This window comes from Poecile atricapillus, chromosome 16, assembly GCF_030490865.1.
Source record: "Poecile atricapillus isolate bPoeAtr1 chromosome 16, bPoeAtr1.hap1, whole genome shotgun sequence".
NCBI lineage: Eukaryota > Metazoa > Chordata > Aves > Passeriformes > Paridae > Poecile > Poecile atricapillus.
Window position 1 is genome coordinate 5601737 of NC_081264.1, and position 17089 is coordinate 5618825.

Sequence of the window (17089 nt, forward strand, 5' to 3'; positions counted from 1 at the left end):
TAACTGCTTCCAAAGACAAGCTGCCTCTACCACAGCTGTCTATTTGGACTTGCAGCAGATGTGGAAGTGGTATGAAATCTTAACTGTGTGGTTGTGCAGCCAGAATTGCTGAGCTTTCCAGTGGTCCTGCCCTTGCTTTGAAATAAGGACAGGAAAATGCTGTCGTTTTGAAGGTGCTGTTTATCTGGTTAAAGGTTTGCTCTGGTCAAGTGGGATATAACAATGATCAAGCAGTTTTGAAGAAGATCCAGGTCTGGATTTTTGCTCAGATCTGGAGCAAAAGATCTATATCTTTTGATGGTTGGTTCAGTTCTGCTCATAGCCCCACAGACAGAGGGTTTACCCGTGGGAGATTCTGCCCTGTGCTGTTCTTCATAATCAACAGCCATCCTTGATGAACACCCTGATAAGGCTCCAGGAATGCACTCATCCTGCTGTGATAAAACTGCCTGTGCTGGTGCTCCAGCTCTGCACACCTGGGCACAGCCCTGGGAGCACTCTGCCTCTCTTGTGTGCTGGATTTGGCTCATACCCAGCTGTGTCTCTCTTTTGCTTCTCCCATCCTCACAAAACCAAACGCAATCTGCTCGTGTGTGTGTGCTTCAAAAGCCCTGCCAGGAACAAAGAGAAGTCCAAATATTTGTGTTGGGCTGTTACTCTTTCCATTCAGGCGATAAATGACAGACTGCAGCAGAGTCTCTGTGTGCTGTGTGGGATTTCCACTGTACTGGCTCCAGCTTCACAACCTCACCAAGATGAAACACCTACAATTAACAGTTGGGTTTAACTTGAGGGAAAATGACTGTGATTGAAATATAGCCTTAAAAAAAAAAAACAAAACAACACCAAAAACCAAAACAAAAACTCACAAACAAACTAACCACAAAAAAAACAACCTGAGAAAAATCATCAGACCATCCCTGTGTCAGAGGAGAAGTGCCTAGTCTCTGTGTGCAGTTTCATGCAGAACAGCATTTTCACTCTGAACTGAGCTCTGTTGGCAATTTCTGTCCCAGTGCATGGGACACAAGCTTTCAGTCTGCACGCTAATATTTCAGAGCTGCCTTCCTTTGCAAAGGTCCAAGCTTAAAGCCATGTGGAGGCCTGAGTTTCCTTGGGTCTGAACCTCCTTTTGTCTGAGCTACCCAAGGGGATGAAGATGTTTGCTAACAGATTAATTCCTGAACTTCAGATCTCTGCTTCAGGGAAGCTGCTGGGTTTGGGTGCTTGGTAAACCCAGGAAGAGAATGATGAGGCAGCTCCAGGTGTGAGCTAGCTCAGGACACAAGCTGGTCTGGTGTCACTGGGCCTGTTCAAAACTCGAGATAAAGGAAGGAAAGGCATAATCCAGCCTTGTGGGATTTCACATACCAGCATGATGGAAAAATTCTGTTTGCTTTCTCAAGTAAATTGGTGTTCCTCTACTAGTGCCACCATGAGTTTTCTCACACAGAAGTTTCTTATCAGGAATTCATTAGCACTGAAACCTTAAGGACTGACTGTTCAAACATAAATACTCCCTATAATTACCTTCTCTTTGTGCTGTACTTTGGATATCTTTAGTGTTTCATTTTACACAGCAGACAGTACTAATATTATAACATCAAATTAAATCACATCTACTTTGGGCACTTTGAAAAGCTATCAAAAGTGACAGGAGCTTCAGAAAATACTAATATCAGAAAAAATAATGTCAGAAATCTTTCTGGCTTCCTTTTTTTATCTTATTCATTACATACAGCAGAGAAAAGAAGCACTGTTTGAGTCTGTTTCAGCTGTTCTTTCCAAGAAGGATCCATTTTGGCAGACTCTAAGTTCCTTCCTTCTTAGGTCATTTCTGAGATCACATAAGAGCTGAGGAACCTCCCAGTAGCCTGTTTCACTAAGTGCTCTGTCCTGTTTTGCTTCTGGGCTCAGGCCAGTTGACAGTAACGCCTACCTGGGCTGTAATAAAGTATGTGGATGTCCCAGGCAGAGAGCAGAAAGCAGATAGAATCTATATTGTCCACATTAGAACAGCCTAAATTCAATTTACTACCATAGCCTGACCCTAGCCTTCACTGACTGACACCTTTGAGGAGTGGGTAGCAGAGGGATAAATCCCTTACTGCCCTTGAGTCTTCATCACTGGCAGTCGGGAGAGGTCAAGGGTACAAGGAGAGAATTTTGCTTAACGTATTTATTTTTCAAGATAAATGAAATATAGGTCTCAAAGCCTTTGCCAAGGTTATGTATGCATCACTGTTTAAAACCAGTTGATTGATAACAGGTCTTGCAATCAGTACAAGGAATTCTGTTGGAAATTTTCTGGAAAATACATGTACACAGCAAACCTGTTACAGCCAAGTGCATGATAAGGGGTATTACTTTTTAATGAAATTTGAGGGTAAACAGCTAAGAGGCCTTGATTCTTGATTTTATTTTTTTTATTTTTTTAATGGGAAAAATAAGCAGATGGCATGTAAGCCAGCAATATATTAGCTAGTCACTTTTTGTAGTTACAGAATAGGTTTAACACTGCCTTAAATGGTTGCTCATTGTAAATCTGAACCACATTTTCATTACTTATGTTCTCCTGAAATTTTTCATCTCCCCTCCCCTCTCACCTGATCAGCTATCAGGTAAGATTCTGGCAGGCTTCTCCACCAGCCCAGTGGCTCTTCATTCCCACCTGCAACCTGTGGCAGTCCAACGAGGAGGCATTTGTATGGAAACAGCCTAACACTGGCAGGTCTGCTCTGAGCAGCTGAAAGGAGATTTGCTACAGAAAAGCAGCGAGTGACCTGCTGAAGTCTGGGCTGTGGTGTGCTGCTCAGGAGCTGTCAGCTGGGGCAGTAACTCATGCTGTGGATGCAGTGATGCCCTCACATGGCCCATGCCAAGCTGCTGGCCAGGGCCAGGCAGGACATTTCCTGGGTGATGCAGACAGCTGTGCCACCTGGGTCATGGGGAACTGGCCAAATGATGACATGGGGGACACTTGATTTGCTGTGTAACAGCAGACCCTCTATGATTCAGATAAGAGCACACTTATGTCATTAAAATGGTATAATTTGCTCCAGGATCTACTTGTGCCTAGTCTTTCTGAAGGAATCTAACCACAAGAATTTCTCTGATCAAATTAGGCAGGTTGGCTCGACGTGGGTGGGTCTGTGGGTGGCAGTTCTCATCCTCAGTGACAGAGCTGACTTGCAGTGCCTGGCAGTGTTTGTGTTTCCATTGTTTCTGGTGTATTTTCTCTTTTTGTATGTATTTCTTTAAGTGCTCTTGGGACATCCTATTTAAATGTGGGGAACCTTCCTCTGAAGCTCACTGTCAGAAAAAACTAAACCACCCATCACCAAAGACCTGTTCCTCCCAGCTCTCCCTCACCTGGGATGATCAGAATGAGCATGCAGGCATGACAGGGAATGAGTGTGCACCTTGCTATGGCTGTTCCTACCCATATCCAAGGGCTTTTTCTGTGTCAGAGTCACAGGGGACAGCTCTTCTGTGTCTTACACAACAGGCTGTGCTCACACAGCTATCAGCAGATTTCTTCTTTATCATGGCCTCAATTTCATGTCCTGTGACACATTAAATTGATGTCACAATGATTATACATGCCTTTCAAGTTGATTCTCCTCCTAAGCATGTTGTCTGGCATTAGCCAGCTCCTCTGCTGGCTCAAGTTAGTGTAATTAGAATTGTTTCATCTGGCTGAGGAAGGCCCCAAGCTCCTATATGGGTAAATTGAGAATAGTTGAATAAGGTCTGAAAACATATAGCCTGAGGACAATGAAGCACTTGGAGATTTTAATTAAAGATATTATATTAGTTTAAAAGATTAAGAATGTTGACAGAAAAATCTGATTCTGAATGTAAAATCTGAAATCTAAAGCAAGTTGTGCCGAGCTCAAAGCCTAGTCTTGTGAGCCACAGGATAATGTCACTAAAAATAAACAGGTTTTCTTCAAACAAATAGTTCCAGTGTTCCTCTCCTTCCCCTAGCTGCCATTTAAACTCTTTTCTTTTGCTTTTTGGTATTCCCTCTTTATCCATCATATATAGTTTCTGAAGGAGAAAATCTTAAACATACAATCAATATTGCTGAAATGATACAATATCTTATTTAAACCAAACTGACTGTTATGCTTTGAATGGAAAATGTGCTACATTGCTCCCCAGGCTTAGTACTGTAATATTATATCTACAAAAGGGAACTCAAACAAGCCTTTGGAGTCCTGGATATGGGAAGGGTCAGGCCGAGACTGAATGCCAAATTAAAATTCTGGGGCATTTTCTGTATTCTGTAAGTCCCACAGTGAACAAGCTTTCCAATATCAATTCCTTTGTGTTCCTCAGAAATTTATACCTTTGACTAGCATGATCCCAGGTTTTCATATGGACTCTATTACTGCAGCTGATCACTGGCCCAACAATATTTATTATATTTCAACCTCTTTACTCCGCAATTCCACTCACCTTATTTTACAGAGCGATAGAGGTATAGAGGGGTTAGAGAAGTCTGTGCATGACTTAATTCTCATTATCTTGTTGTTAATGAAGAGGTACCCAGGGCTTCCCAGGAAATTCATTGCAAAGCAGGGAGCACAAATGCACCCAGGACTTTGGAAATGTGTGTCCAAACCCTCTCTCCCCTGCCCTGTCCGTGGGGTCAGACTATTCTTTTTATAGAGTTAAGCAAGTGCATAACCTTTTTTTCAGAAGAGGAGACAGATAACCTTGTTTACCGTATTTTATCTTGTGCTTCATTTATGGCTCCATTTTGATTTCCATGTATTTGTCTGATTTTGTTTATTTGCACTAGAATGGAAGGGAGCTGCAATTAAATACACGTGGTATTAATAGCTTGCTTTATGTGGTTCTGCTTTCTGTAACCAGATTATACTAATGCTGCTATTCAAGCCTTGAAGCTGCAAAAAGTGTCCCATCCTAATTACATATCCCCAGCTGAGGTCCCTCAGTAATAGGTGAGTGCATAAAACTCTTCCTGACGAGGTTCTCACGAGTCAGAGGATGTTGGTATCCTGCTTATTATGCCATGTTAATTTTAAAAGGCTCTTGTCAACCAATAACCCAATAACTTTTCTTCCCTCTGGGTTTTGTTAGGTTAATCCATGAGTCATGGAATATTTGACTGTGAATTCATGACTCATGGGAAAGCACCACAGCAATCACAGTCCTGGATGATCTTGCTGCCCAGTGCTGCCCTGTAAAGTGCCTTCCCAATGCTTGAATAGACACCACAAATGCATCCTGCAGCACTGCAGAGCATCAATAAACCTAAAACCCTCTGCTGGGAAATATTCGTGTTAACCTGGCTTATTAGCAGAACAATTCTCATGACTTATACCCAGCTCTGGGAAGGGCATTGGTGATGGACAGAGAATTCCAAAAAACCAGGGGCAGCCTTTTTTCTCTTGCTTTTATTCAGATATTTGCTTTTATTAGTGATGGTGTCTTGTTGCATTTGACAATGGACAAATGACAAATGCTGAACTGTGTATGTTTCTGATCTTTAATTTGGCATAACCATTACTGCATTAGTTGCTAAAAAAATCAAGGTAGTATGGAAAAAACGATGAGAAATTAGGTCTTTTAAGACCTTGTCATTTACACAGATAAGGGAGAGATAGAAGTTTAGGGGACTGAAATACTTAAATACTGAAATACTTCTCAGAAATGCATCTCTGATTGGTCAGGCAAGAACTCAACAACTTGAGACCTTCAGTCCCAGGCAAGTGCTTCACCTAAACTGCATTTCTGGGAAATTGCTCTGTGAATTCATGGACCAGAGAGCTCAGGTGTGCACAAAAAACCACCCCAAAAACAAACAAAAACAAAACCAAACAAAAAAATCAGATATCTGATTACAAATACTTTATTGCCTTGCCCTGAGGTCTTTCTTTGCTGTGGGGTTATAAATGCTGGAGTATAGATAGGGGTGGGTATGATGTCTTAGAAGAGCAGTTGTTTTTTTAAAATCTATTTTATTTTTTAATTTTTAAAATGTGTTTTAAAGCACTAAACATGAAAGAAATCTTTCTCATGATCCACTGAGAGCTTTTCTTGCATGCCACTAATTGCTGCAGGCTTTCATGTGGGAGAATGGTCTCTCTGGTTTCCTAGAAATGCACAAAGACAAGGAATCATTGCTCTGGAGTGTTGCAAAACGGGGACATATCCCAGCTGCTGCACCCAGCAGTGCCCAGCCTCACTGCAGAGAATTTCTGTGCTGCCTTTCACGTTCCTGTGAGCAGCCTGTCCTTGTCAGTTGAGAAAACTGATAACAGGTCCAGAGGAAGAGCCTGAGTTTTTCTTTTTTCAAGTGATCTTTCTGTGTATCCATAGGAGTGGTACTAGAATGATAACTTTCAAGGCCTGTTTTTGGAGTAACTCCTCATCCTGGGCTTTTAGGGAAACTTTCAGCCTCTGCCCAAAACCAAAATAATGAAAACAAACACAGAACTGGGGAGAGAGCTGGACATGACACAATTTGTTTATTCAAGGACACAGCTTGTCCTTGACTGTGTCACTCCTGCCAGATGTTTGCCCAACCTGTCCCAGGGAGGCTCTAGCAGCCATCTGGGCAGCCTGCTCCCCTCCTGAACCCATCAGCAGGGGGAGAGATCTCCCTCATGACTGGTGAAGCTTCTTATGCCTTGTCCTATCTCCTGTAGCCATTCCTCACTGTTATTTACACATCTGTAAATAAAGGAAGCTATCATTTCTGCCCAGGCTTTATACTGGATGAGGCCCTAACTGGAACAATGCCTACTTAAAATTGTATGTGCTACTGGTCTGTTTGAAAACAGAGACACCTCTGAGCCAGTTAGTCATAAAGGGGGAAGTTTATTAACGATCCCTTCCCAAGGCAAAGCTGGAAGCTTGTTGGAAGCAGTTAGGAATCACAAATGAGCTGGTCCCATGAGCAAAGTGCTCCTGGCTGTGCCTCCCTTCTCCTGGGGCAGCAATGCTGATGCACCAAACCCTAGAAAGAGCCCAGCTGCAAAGAAAATGCCTGAGAATCCTATTTTTAAACTGGTGCATGTCCTTGACCTTCCAGGTTCATGACAGAGGGGAAGAAATGACTGTTCTATAAGCCTGCATTCTTCTGTGGCTCTTTGATGTAATCCAGCAGTGAAAGAGGGTTAAACCTGCTCTTAAATGGAAACTTCTTAGAGAAGGAAAAGCAACCAGGCCTCTGATTCATAACAGGACAAATACAGGTTTCTCTGGAAAGTCACTGCAGTCTTGCAATATTGTAGACTTAATTGGTGATTTTTTTTCTCAAGGCTGCTTTTGATAAGGAGAGAGGTGACAAATGTGAATTCACTGTCCACCTGGACTGCTTTGGAAAGACTTTATTGGGCTGAAGGGTTCTTTCTGACCATGAATTTCAGCTTTCTCCTAGAGAAAAGAGATGGTCCTGAAACCTGAAGGCTTCCCCTGTATTAGTCATGCAGAAGCCACCAAAGCAGGGGCTGGTGCTGGAGCGTGTTGGAGCTGCTGCAGTGGATCCTGTTGACTTGAATGGACATTGGAGGGGATCCCAGAGCACAGGCTCAAGTGAGGCCCATATCCCTCCCTGAACAAACCTTGGCTTCACCAGGACTGACATGAGAGACCCCATGGATGGCACACACCAAAGTGTGTGTGTGGCTGTGGAGGGAAGCTGAGGGTGATGAGAGCGGGTCTGTTCCCAGCCAGGATGGAGACAACATCTTGTAAGGAACTGCACAATGAAACCTGCTGATTTATGGACAAGCAGTACTTGTTCTGGCAAAAAATAGCTTCCAATTAGCCTGAAAACAGACTGTTCTGGGTGGATTTGCAGACTCTTATTTATTGGCAAACTTCATTTTAATATAATCAGCCGCTTGACAGGCAGGTTAGGTAACGATCCTTGATGTGAGCACTAACAGATTTGAACACTAAGCACAGCCTTTAGTGCCCAGATCCCTCTGCCAGCAGCTGAAATGCTTTTGATATCAAAATGCCATGGGAACCCAGGAAGCCCCTTGCCAGAGCACCTTGCTGAGTAAAACACTGCCTTCAATAATTCACAATGTCTGTTCAGTAAGCTGGTGTGTATGTGCAGGGAGGGGGGTAATAAAACATCTCAGACCTGGCCTGCCAGGATAATTCAGTGGCTAGTTAAATCTCTCAGCACTATTAATCAATAAAGTGGCTCTCAGCATAAATAAATCCAGAAGGTAATATGTCAGGGCTATGGAAGCACATGGAAAGCGACTCTCCCTCTCCTGTGTGTGATGCTAAGTGCCATACTGCTCCAGCAGTTATTTGAATAACCTCAACGCTCTAACACTTCAAATCCTCAGACCTCCCACCAGTGTTATCCCATGTTTCAATGTCACCACGTGTTTTAAACTCTGCTCTGTGTATGATGCAGGGAGCTGTGAAAGTTAGGGAGCAGATTGCGGACTCCATCACTTAATTCAGTCTCTTATTTTGCTGATCAAGAGCTGATGTTGCAAGTGGAGGATCACTCCTTTCCTAAGAAAAAAGCATTTTACCAGTGCTGGAATGATGTTTCTGCAGGTCCCTGGTGAGGTATGAACAAATACTCTTGACACAACTTATACTGCTGCTGTAAATCTGCAGATGTTTTCAGAGCTCCAAAGTAATCTACTCCTTCAGCCTCTGTAGGAATGCAACACAACAAGCAGTGTTCAAAACTTGCTTCTCCTGGTGAATTTGGTGCAATTTTACTGTAATATTTATTTTATCCTTACTGTAACTGAACCAGAATCGAGTCTGCTAGCAGACAACAGAAACCAGTATGATTAAACAACGTAATTTTAGTTTTCCATTAAATTCAGCCTGTAGCTTCCCTTCTATTCATTAATGCCAGGCTAATATTTACTTTTACGATTTACAGATATTGTAGACCTTCCACATACTTCTTCCACCAAACTGATCTCCAGCCAAGCACTACATATTCAGTCCCTACACTCCTTCCTGATGAATGAGGCAAAATATCCAGCTTTCAGGTTAGTGTTGGCTCTGCCCAGATACTGGCGATTATGCTCAGCCATTCGGATGTTTGTGGGAAGAGGATGTGTAACTGCCTCAACATGTCTGAATTTGCATCATATTTTGAATCCACATGAATACAGAGTCTGCTTTTCATCCAGATGTACCCTTAAACTCTGATCTTTCCTCCTGTGCTACTTTGTCCATCTTCTTTGGCTGTGAAGTATCCAGAATAAATTTCAAGCACACATTTCTGTGAAGAAAATAATTACTCAGCAGCAGCACACCTACAACTGAGCTACAGCACATGATAAAGCTCATCTTCAGGCTTCAGTGCTCATTTCACACAAAGAGGAGATGTGGGACCAATTATAAGGCTCAGCCCATGTGCAGTAACGTGTTCAATCACATCTTGCTCATGTGCCCAAGCCTCACAGTCCAGCACTTCCTCCAGAAATATTGATTTGCTGTTCTGGCCCTTAGTGCTTGTGTCCCTGGGGCAGCTGCTGCAATGAAAAGATTACACAGGAAGGCTTTGGAGAATCCTCCTGCATTGAGCAGAACTTTGATTTCAAAACAGAGATCCACAGCAAGGGAAATAACTTGTTCTTTGTGATTGTATCTGGGCAAGGATTCCCCCACGCCTTTCAGACACAGTGGTTCAGCTTCATGGGTGGCTGCTGGGAGGCTTCTGATCTCTCACTGGGCACTGTGGGGAGCACTGGGCTGGAGCTGCTGAACTAGAAAAGCAAAGACAAGATCTTGGGAAAGATGGCTGGCTGGTCCACAGCAGATGCTTGTATTAAGAAGCTGAAACTGTGTAGAAAGGCATCACAAAAAGATGGAAATTTCCTAATGGAAATCTTTATTCTGTCTTTATTATAAATCTATACTCTGAGTTTACTTCCATAATTCCCTCACACTTCTGCAGCTTTAACCAATTCCCCAGCTCAGAGATAATGACATTGTGCCTCTGCAGCCAAGAGGAAAGGATGGCACTCTTGGATTACAGGAGGTTGAAACAACCATATTTATGACTCCTGATTAAAACATGGTATTGGAAAAGAGTATTACTGAGTCATCAGGATATCACTTGACCATCGCTTTCCTTTACATTTAAATTAGAAAAAAGAATAAAGTTGCATTAAATTAAAAAGAGAGCTTCAAGACAATATTCCAAGGCTTCCCACAGTGGGTGTATTGTATGCTTATATTATTCTCCACCCATTGTAAATCTCAGCAGTAGATCTTCCCCCACTGATGTTTTGCATTAGTAAATTGAACTCTCTACTCTGTCCCCTCAAAGATTAATGCCTCCATCTGAGGAAGTAGTTGAATACGTGCTGGCAGTAGTGCTTTCATGATTAGCAAATGGGAGACTGTGGGAGGAGTACAGAATTTGCATGTGTTGGATGTTGGCCTAAACACACTCTCACTGAATTCTGGACATCAGGGAAGAATTGATACAGCACAAGCTTTTTGTCAGCAAACCACAGGGAAGAGAAAAAAAAAAAAAAGTAAAAAAAAAAAAAGTGAAGAATCCTACATTTAATTAAAAAAGCTTTTCAGTCCTCTTTGTTCCAAAATGAACAAATGTATCTGCAGAGTGCACTCCAAACATCTCAAACCCACATTTGCTGCCAAGGGGCATTACATTTTATTAGTGGTTCTGGGGGAAGTTTCTAAGTTTTTGTAGAAGTTTAAAATATTTTCACCAACCTATTTTTTGAAGACACACAATTGAAAGATGTTTAATTACAAATGTTAAACTGATCATTCAAAGTAAGTGTGATGCCTCATGTGCTCATGGTATCCAGTACTATTTGGTCCTGATCCTAGTACAGACTTTTATTCTGCTGTCTTGAAGTCCCTTTTACTCACTAGAAAGCAACTCAGTGAGCCTGCTTAAAAATAAAACAAATTTGCCTAAAACAAAACCAAAATATCAGCAGAGGGGAGGTTGACTTTGCCACCTGGCTCTGTAAACAGCTGCATGCAAAGAGCTACCTTAGGACCCATGTTTAGTCAAAACTAACTTACGTTTAACTTTTTTTTTTTTTTTTCACAACCACCAGCATGTGAAGGAACAAATAAGCACACTCAGTACAGAACAAAGGACATTCATCACTGGCATATTTTGGCCTCTAATTGAACAGCAGTCATATCAGCTTCCTCCTTCACCCAGGACTGTGTCTCTTTGCTGTGCTGGGGAAGGAAAGGCAGAAACACCTGTGGGCACTGGAGATTTTACCACAGTTCTTGCAAGAGTGCACTTGCTAACCAGAATGCTCTGGCTGCTCTCCAGCCACGGCAGATACAAGATTTTGCCTGCCTAGAAGTCATCTAGGTAGTTTCAAAACATTGTCTTCACTTCCTGCCTTAAACTTTTGCAACTATTACCTTCTGCATTAGAGACAGTGGCTTTTAACAAGGGGTGAAATTAATTCCCAAGTCTGTAATTTGCCAAACACCTTTTTTTTTTTTAAAGTTTGATGATTGACATTTTTACTGATTTCTGCATTCGCTTCTAAATTAAACCCTTATGATCATTGACAAAGGTCTGAAATTGTAGATGTGGATGCCACATAAGTGTGAAAGAAACAAGTAGCTAAGTATATTGTTATATATATTGTATATTGTGTATATGTTATATATATATGTTGTATGTTTTTTAAAAGCAGTTTTAAAACTCATTTCTGCTGAAATCACAAAGGTGTTCTAGTCTTGTTTTGGTTTAAAGGCTACTTCAACAGAGGCAGTTTTCAGATTCCCACTGAAGAATATCCTTGTCACTTTCACAGTTCGCAGCAAGCACTAAACTGCTGGAATTTGAGATGCCAATCACTACCAGTGAGGCACTGCTACTTTTATACTGGCATTTAGTACACACTGCCATTTTCCCACTAAAATTGTAAGTGGAGGAAGGTACCTAAACACCACTTACTAGGAACCAAGGACAACAGACTATGGGCCAGATATCGTATCAGTCAGCCGCTGCCTTTGTGTAGATAACATGTCCTGGCGCTGTGAAGTGCTGCTTGTGCCCAGCTTCTGCCGAGAATGGTGATAACTGCGGGCACCCAGCGTCACGACACCGATCACCCCGTGTGCTGGGTGTCTGCAGGGCCGCTGCCATCAGCTGGGCAATGCGTGCTTGGGATTGCAGCGCTGACACAGGTCTGTACACGGGTCGATACCACACAGTTGTGTAAAAGACAAACTTCGGGCAGAGCGTGCGAGCAGCGGTGCTGCCCATGGGGCGCGTTGTTTTCTCTGCAGCTGGAATATGACGTTGTGATAAGTGTACAAACAGGAGCGAGTGCGCAAGTGGTGTGGACGCTGCCAGGGCTGGTGGATTTGGGCAGCTTGGAGCAGAGGATGGGGCAAAGGCGTGAGATATTCCCGCCACGGAGGGAATGACACCTGCAGGGCAGACCTTGTGGGTCAGTGCACAGCAAGAGACTGGGGATGGCCAAACCACACACCACGCTCAGGCCAGGAAAGGTTTCTTATCACAACAGTGATTCCATGCTGAGCTCTGGAGCAGGACATCGAGGACAGTCCATCAGAGGAGAGCTCCATGGAGGCACCCTCAGGCACTTCTGGAGGCCCAGCTGGCTCCCCACAGAGGAGCGTGGTGGCCTGGAACACAAGCGGGTGGACAAGGGCCAGAGCCTGTGGAGGAAGAGGTGGGCTATGCTGGGGGAGAGGAAGGGGTGCTGGGGATGCTGGAACCAGGACAGGTCCTGGGGTGAACTTCACCCAACCAGACCCATTTAATTGTTTGAAACATCACTCGGTCTGTTCAGCCTGGAGGAGGTGGACAGGAGACCTTGTTGTGGCGTACAGCTTTGGGGTTGTGAAGGGAAGTGAAAGGGCGGGCACTGATCTGCGGTGACAATGACAGAACCCCAGGGGACAGCCTGAAGCTGCGTCAGGGGAGGTTCAGGATGGATTCTGGGATAGGGCTCTTTGCTAGAAGGTGGCTGGGCACGGGGACTGGCTGCCTAGAGAAGTGTGACAACCGAGCCTGACAGAGTTCAAGAAGCATTTGGACAATGCTCTCAGGCACGTGGTGGGATTCTTGGGGCTGTGCTGTGCAGGGGCAGGAGCTGCACTTCGATATCGTTGTGTGTGCCTTCCAAGTCAGAACATCTCATGATTGTGTGACCTCCCAAAGGCAGGGCGGCTGGAGCCCTCCCGGCCCAGCCTGGCCCGGCGGCGCGGGGGCCGCGGCAGCGCGGCGCTGACTCAGGCGAGCGGCAGGCGGCGCCTTTAAATGTGCCGGGCCCGGCCGCTCCGCCTCAGGTACGGCCGCCGCCGCCGCCGCTGCTGCTCTGCCCGCCCGCCGCCTCCCCCGCCGCGCACCGCGCCTGCGCCGCCCGGCGCGCCCGCTCCGCTCCGCAAAGCTTTGTCCGGGCCCGAGCGAGCGAGCGGCGGCTCCGGCGGAGCGACCCCGGCCCCGCGACCCCGGCCCCGCGACCCCGACCCCGCCAGCGCTCACAGCCGGGGGCGCGGGCAGCCCTTAAGGTGGATCGCGCTTAAGGTGGAGCGCTGCCGTCAGGCGGACCGGGCGTTAAGGTGGATCGCGCTTAAGGTGGACTCTCGGCGAAGCCGCGCCTGCCGGCGGGGGGGCCGGGGCTCGGCATGGGGAGCCCCGCCTGAAGCGGGGCCCGAGGAGCCGCGCCGGCCCGGCCCGAGGAGGAGATGGGGGACGGCCGCTGCTGAGGAGCCAGCTTCGCCCCGGCCGCTGACAATGCCCGGCTCCCGGGCGCTCGGCAGGAAGAGGCAGCCCATGGACGAGGGCGAGGTGGGCAGCGCAGCCCGGCGCGGAGCTGCCGGGGCCGGCGGGAGCGGCTCCGGCTCCCGACCGCTCCGGGGGGGGCGGTGGCGGGGGGTGCCCCCGTCGCGTTTGGATTGGGAGAGGTTTAATTTTCTTTAAAGGCAGCTCCTTCATCACCGCCATCCTCCTCCTCCTCCTCGTCCCTTTGCAGCTCTGAAGCCGTCCCGGCCGCAGCCTCCCCGCCGGCCCCCGGGACCCCCCGGCGCAGCGCCATGGAGACGGTGGGAAAGTTTGAGTTCAGCAGGAAGGACCTGATCGGGCACGGAGCCTTCGCCGTCGTCTTCAAAGGCAGGCACAAAGAGGTGAGAATCCCTGCTTTTTATTTCCTTCCCCCCACCTCGCTTCTGCTTTCCATTTATTTATTTATTTCCTGGTCTGGGCCGAGCCGGGGGCAGCGCGTCCCGGTCACCGCATCCCCGCCGGCTGCGGCGGCTGTTGCCAGCCTGGGCATCACCCCCGGCTCGGGGTGTTTATTGTTATTTATTTTTGTTCTCCTTGGAGTTTCTTCCAAGCGGGCGTGTGTCCCGGCAGGAGCCGGGCAGGTGGCTTCACCTTGGGGCTGGGAGGCTGTCAGCTGCTTGTGGGGTGCCCACAGATCCACCCATAACCCGTGCCCACCTCCGAAACAAGGGAGAAAAAATCCCCCCACACAGTCTATGAAAGGAACTCTTTAGTTTGTTTGGGATTTTTTTTTTTTTGGTGTGTGTGTGAGTGAAGTCTTGTTTCTCCGCTTAATTTTCCCAGGAGGAGGAGAAATCTCTTACTGGTAAATAAAAGGAAACCAATCCGGCAGTGGATTTTCCATCATTAGTGCTTGGGATAAGCCACGGCTCCCACAGTGCATTTATTTCTAGTGATTAAATAAGAGGATAATGATTGTATAAAGTAGTAACAAAAACCGAAACCTTGGGCTTTTCTCCTTGGGCTGACAAGCATAATTCAGGAAAGGGCAAGTCTGAACAAGCAAGGGGGTGGCATTAGGATGTGAAGTGAGAGGCCTTTACCGCTGCTGCAAGACGCTTCTTTCAGTAGCATTTGTAATCTGTTAAGAGGCTGCTTATCCTAATATGAATGAATGGTGAAATTTACATTTGTTTGTGTTACTTATGTACCGTTTCAGAAACCTGAGCTGGAAGTAGCTGTGAAATGTATTAACAAGAAGAACCTTGCAAAATCACAAACACTGCTGGGCAAGGAGATAAAAATTCTTAAGGTAAAGGCAGACTGACTTAATTTCTTCAGTCTTTGTTCTATATGCCCTTTGTTGCTCCTAGCTTATGGCAGTTTTTTCTTTTACTTTTTCTAGGAATTGAAACATGAAAACATTGTTGCCTTGTATGACTTCCAGGTAAATACATTCAATTATGTCAAAACATTCTAAATTTGGGAAAGGTTGAATGGAGTTAGTGAAATTTCATTTTTTTAACAAATGTTTGTATTCAGATGTGTACTCTGTGGGGGGGTAGCCTTCTGATAAGTTAGGGAAAGACAAGCAAACACAGAAGATCATGTGTTAGCTGTTGGCTGGACCACACAACTCATGTGCAGTTGGGAGTTGGGGTGGGAGTTTCTGCTCCAGGATGTTGCATAGTGAAATGCAGCGTGGTGACTGTGTCTGTGCTGGAAGCTTTTAAGTGCTGAAAATGTTAGAAATAAAATTAGCAGTAGTTATTTTTGGCATGCCCACTTTTTTATTTTCTTTCTCTGGTCTGGATACCCTCCCTGAGAAAATTTCTTTTTCCTAGGCCATGTAAAAATACTGCAAGCATGACTTTGTAGCATATGATTGTCTTGAGCTCCAGAGGATTTTAATTTGCATTTTTCTGTTGTCTTTGTGGTCGTCACTAAGTGTTAAAAATTGCAGCAGGCATTTTTCCTTCGAAGTCAAGCCCTGAAGATCTAATCTAGAGGGGCTAAAACCGATCTACTGTGAAACAATTTTTATATATATATATATATTTATACAGATATATTTACATATAAATCTTTTTATATATTTATATATATATTATACATTTTTGTATTATGTATATATTTATATATATACGTATATATTATGTATATATTTATATATATTAATTTTTATATATTTTAAAATATTTTTAAGTATTTGCTTATTTATTTATCTATTCCCCTTGATTATTTAGTGAAATCCCGCTTGGTAACGGGGCAAGTTTTCTTTTCCCCCTGGTGAATATTTTTTAAAAAATAACGCCGCAGGGTGGAAAGCCAGAGAAGGGGGGGCGCTGCTGGTGGATGGGGGCTGCGGTCCAGGGCGAGTGACCGGCGGCGCGGCCGGAGCCCCGGCCGGCCCTGGCGGGGCTTATCGGCGGTGTCCGGCCCTGGGCTGGTATCACGCGTCCCGCAGGCCGCCGTGTTTGTTGACATTGCTGCTGCTGCCGTGGATTGGCTCCGGTGGCTCCGCGTCAGGCCGGGCGGTGAGAGCCAGCCCCGCTCCGGCGCTGCCTGCCGGGTGCTGTAGTCCGCCGCTGTCAGCCCGTGCCCCGCAGCCCCCGCCGCTGGGACACCCTCGGCTCCTTCCCTGCCGGAGCAGGGGGCTCTGGAGCGGTGCCTTGGAGAGTGGTTAATGCCCGGCGTTGTTTTGGGACGTGGGGGATGTCAGGCTGCTCTGGCGGGGAGCAGGATTGCAGCTGGGAAATCTCCTTTGGATGTGCTTTGCTCCTGAGCCAGTGGCTGCCTTTGGGCTGACGAGTGCTGCAGAGTAGCTGGGAAAGCTTCCTGTGGGCACAGGCCACTTGGGGCATTAGATCTCATGGTTTAAGTTGGGTTTTTTTTTCCATTCTCTGTACCTTCCTAATTTGCTTCGTAAGTTTTCACTTGAGAGAGTGCGTGGCTGCTCCTGCACTTTACAGTTTGTATTTGTATGAAGCATTTATGCTGCTGGGCTTGCTTACTGAGATCTTTCAAAACTTTCGTTAGATTCCTCTCCCTGCTTCAAATTACTGCTGCATAGGAAGCAACTCAAAGACATTTTCTTCAAAAGGAGCAATTTCATCACTGTTGCAATTATAGAAATGTGTTTTTCTCCTTTTGTGATGAGCTTTATTAAATTCTGTGCTTAGCAGTGTAGTCTGGTGAGATTTTAGGAAGAAGCTATGTAAGATACCACAAAATAGGAGTTTCAGAATGGTCCAGGGCTCAAGACATGCCCAGCTTTGTGCTTAGTTACCAGCTTTGCTATAGAATCCTTGTATGACCTGGGTAATTTAATTTCTTAGAGAAAAT

The 17089-nt window shown here is 45.5% G+C and overlaps 1 protein-coding gene across 4 annotated transcripts in view; it reads left to right on the plus strand.

Moving 5' to 3' along the window:
- Positions 1-12254: 12254 nt before the first annotated feature.
- The window catches only part of ULK1 (unc-51 like autophagy activating kinase 1), a 77562-nt gene continuing 72727 nt past the window's right edge, over positions 12255-17089 (plus strand). For 2 of the 4 annotated variants that reach the window (XM_058851477.1, XM_058851476.1), the window contains exons 1-4: positions 12255-12689; positions 13995-14145; positions 14964-15056; positions 15150-15191. In XM_058851477.1, coding sequence (XP_058707460.1) covers positions 12469-12689; positions 13995-14145; positions 14964-15056; positions 15150-15191 — 507 coding nt within the window. In that variant the 5' untranslated portion in view covers positions 12255-12468. Of the gene's footprint in view, positions 12690-13396; positions 13811-13994; positions 14146-14963; positions 15057-15149; positions 15192-17089 lie in introns of those variants that run through there. The other 2 variants (XM_058851475.1, XM_058851478.1) reach the window with 2 other exon arrangements.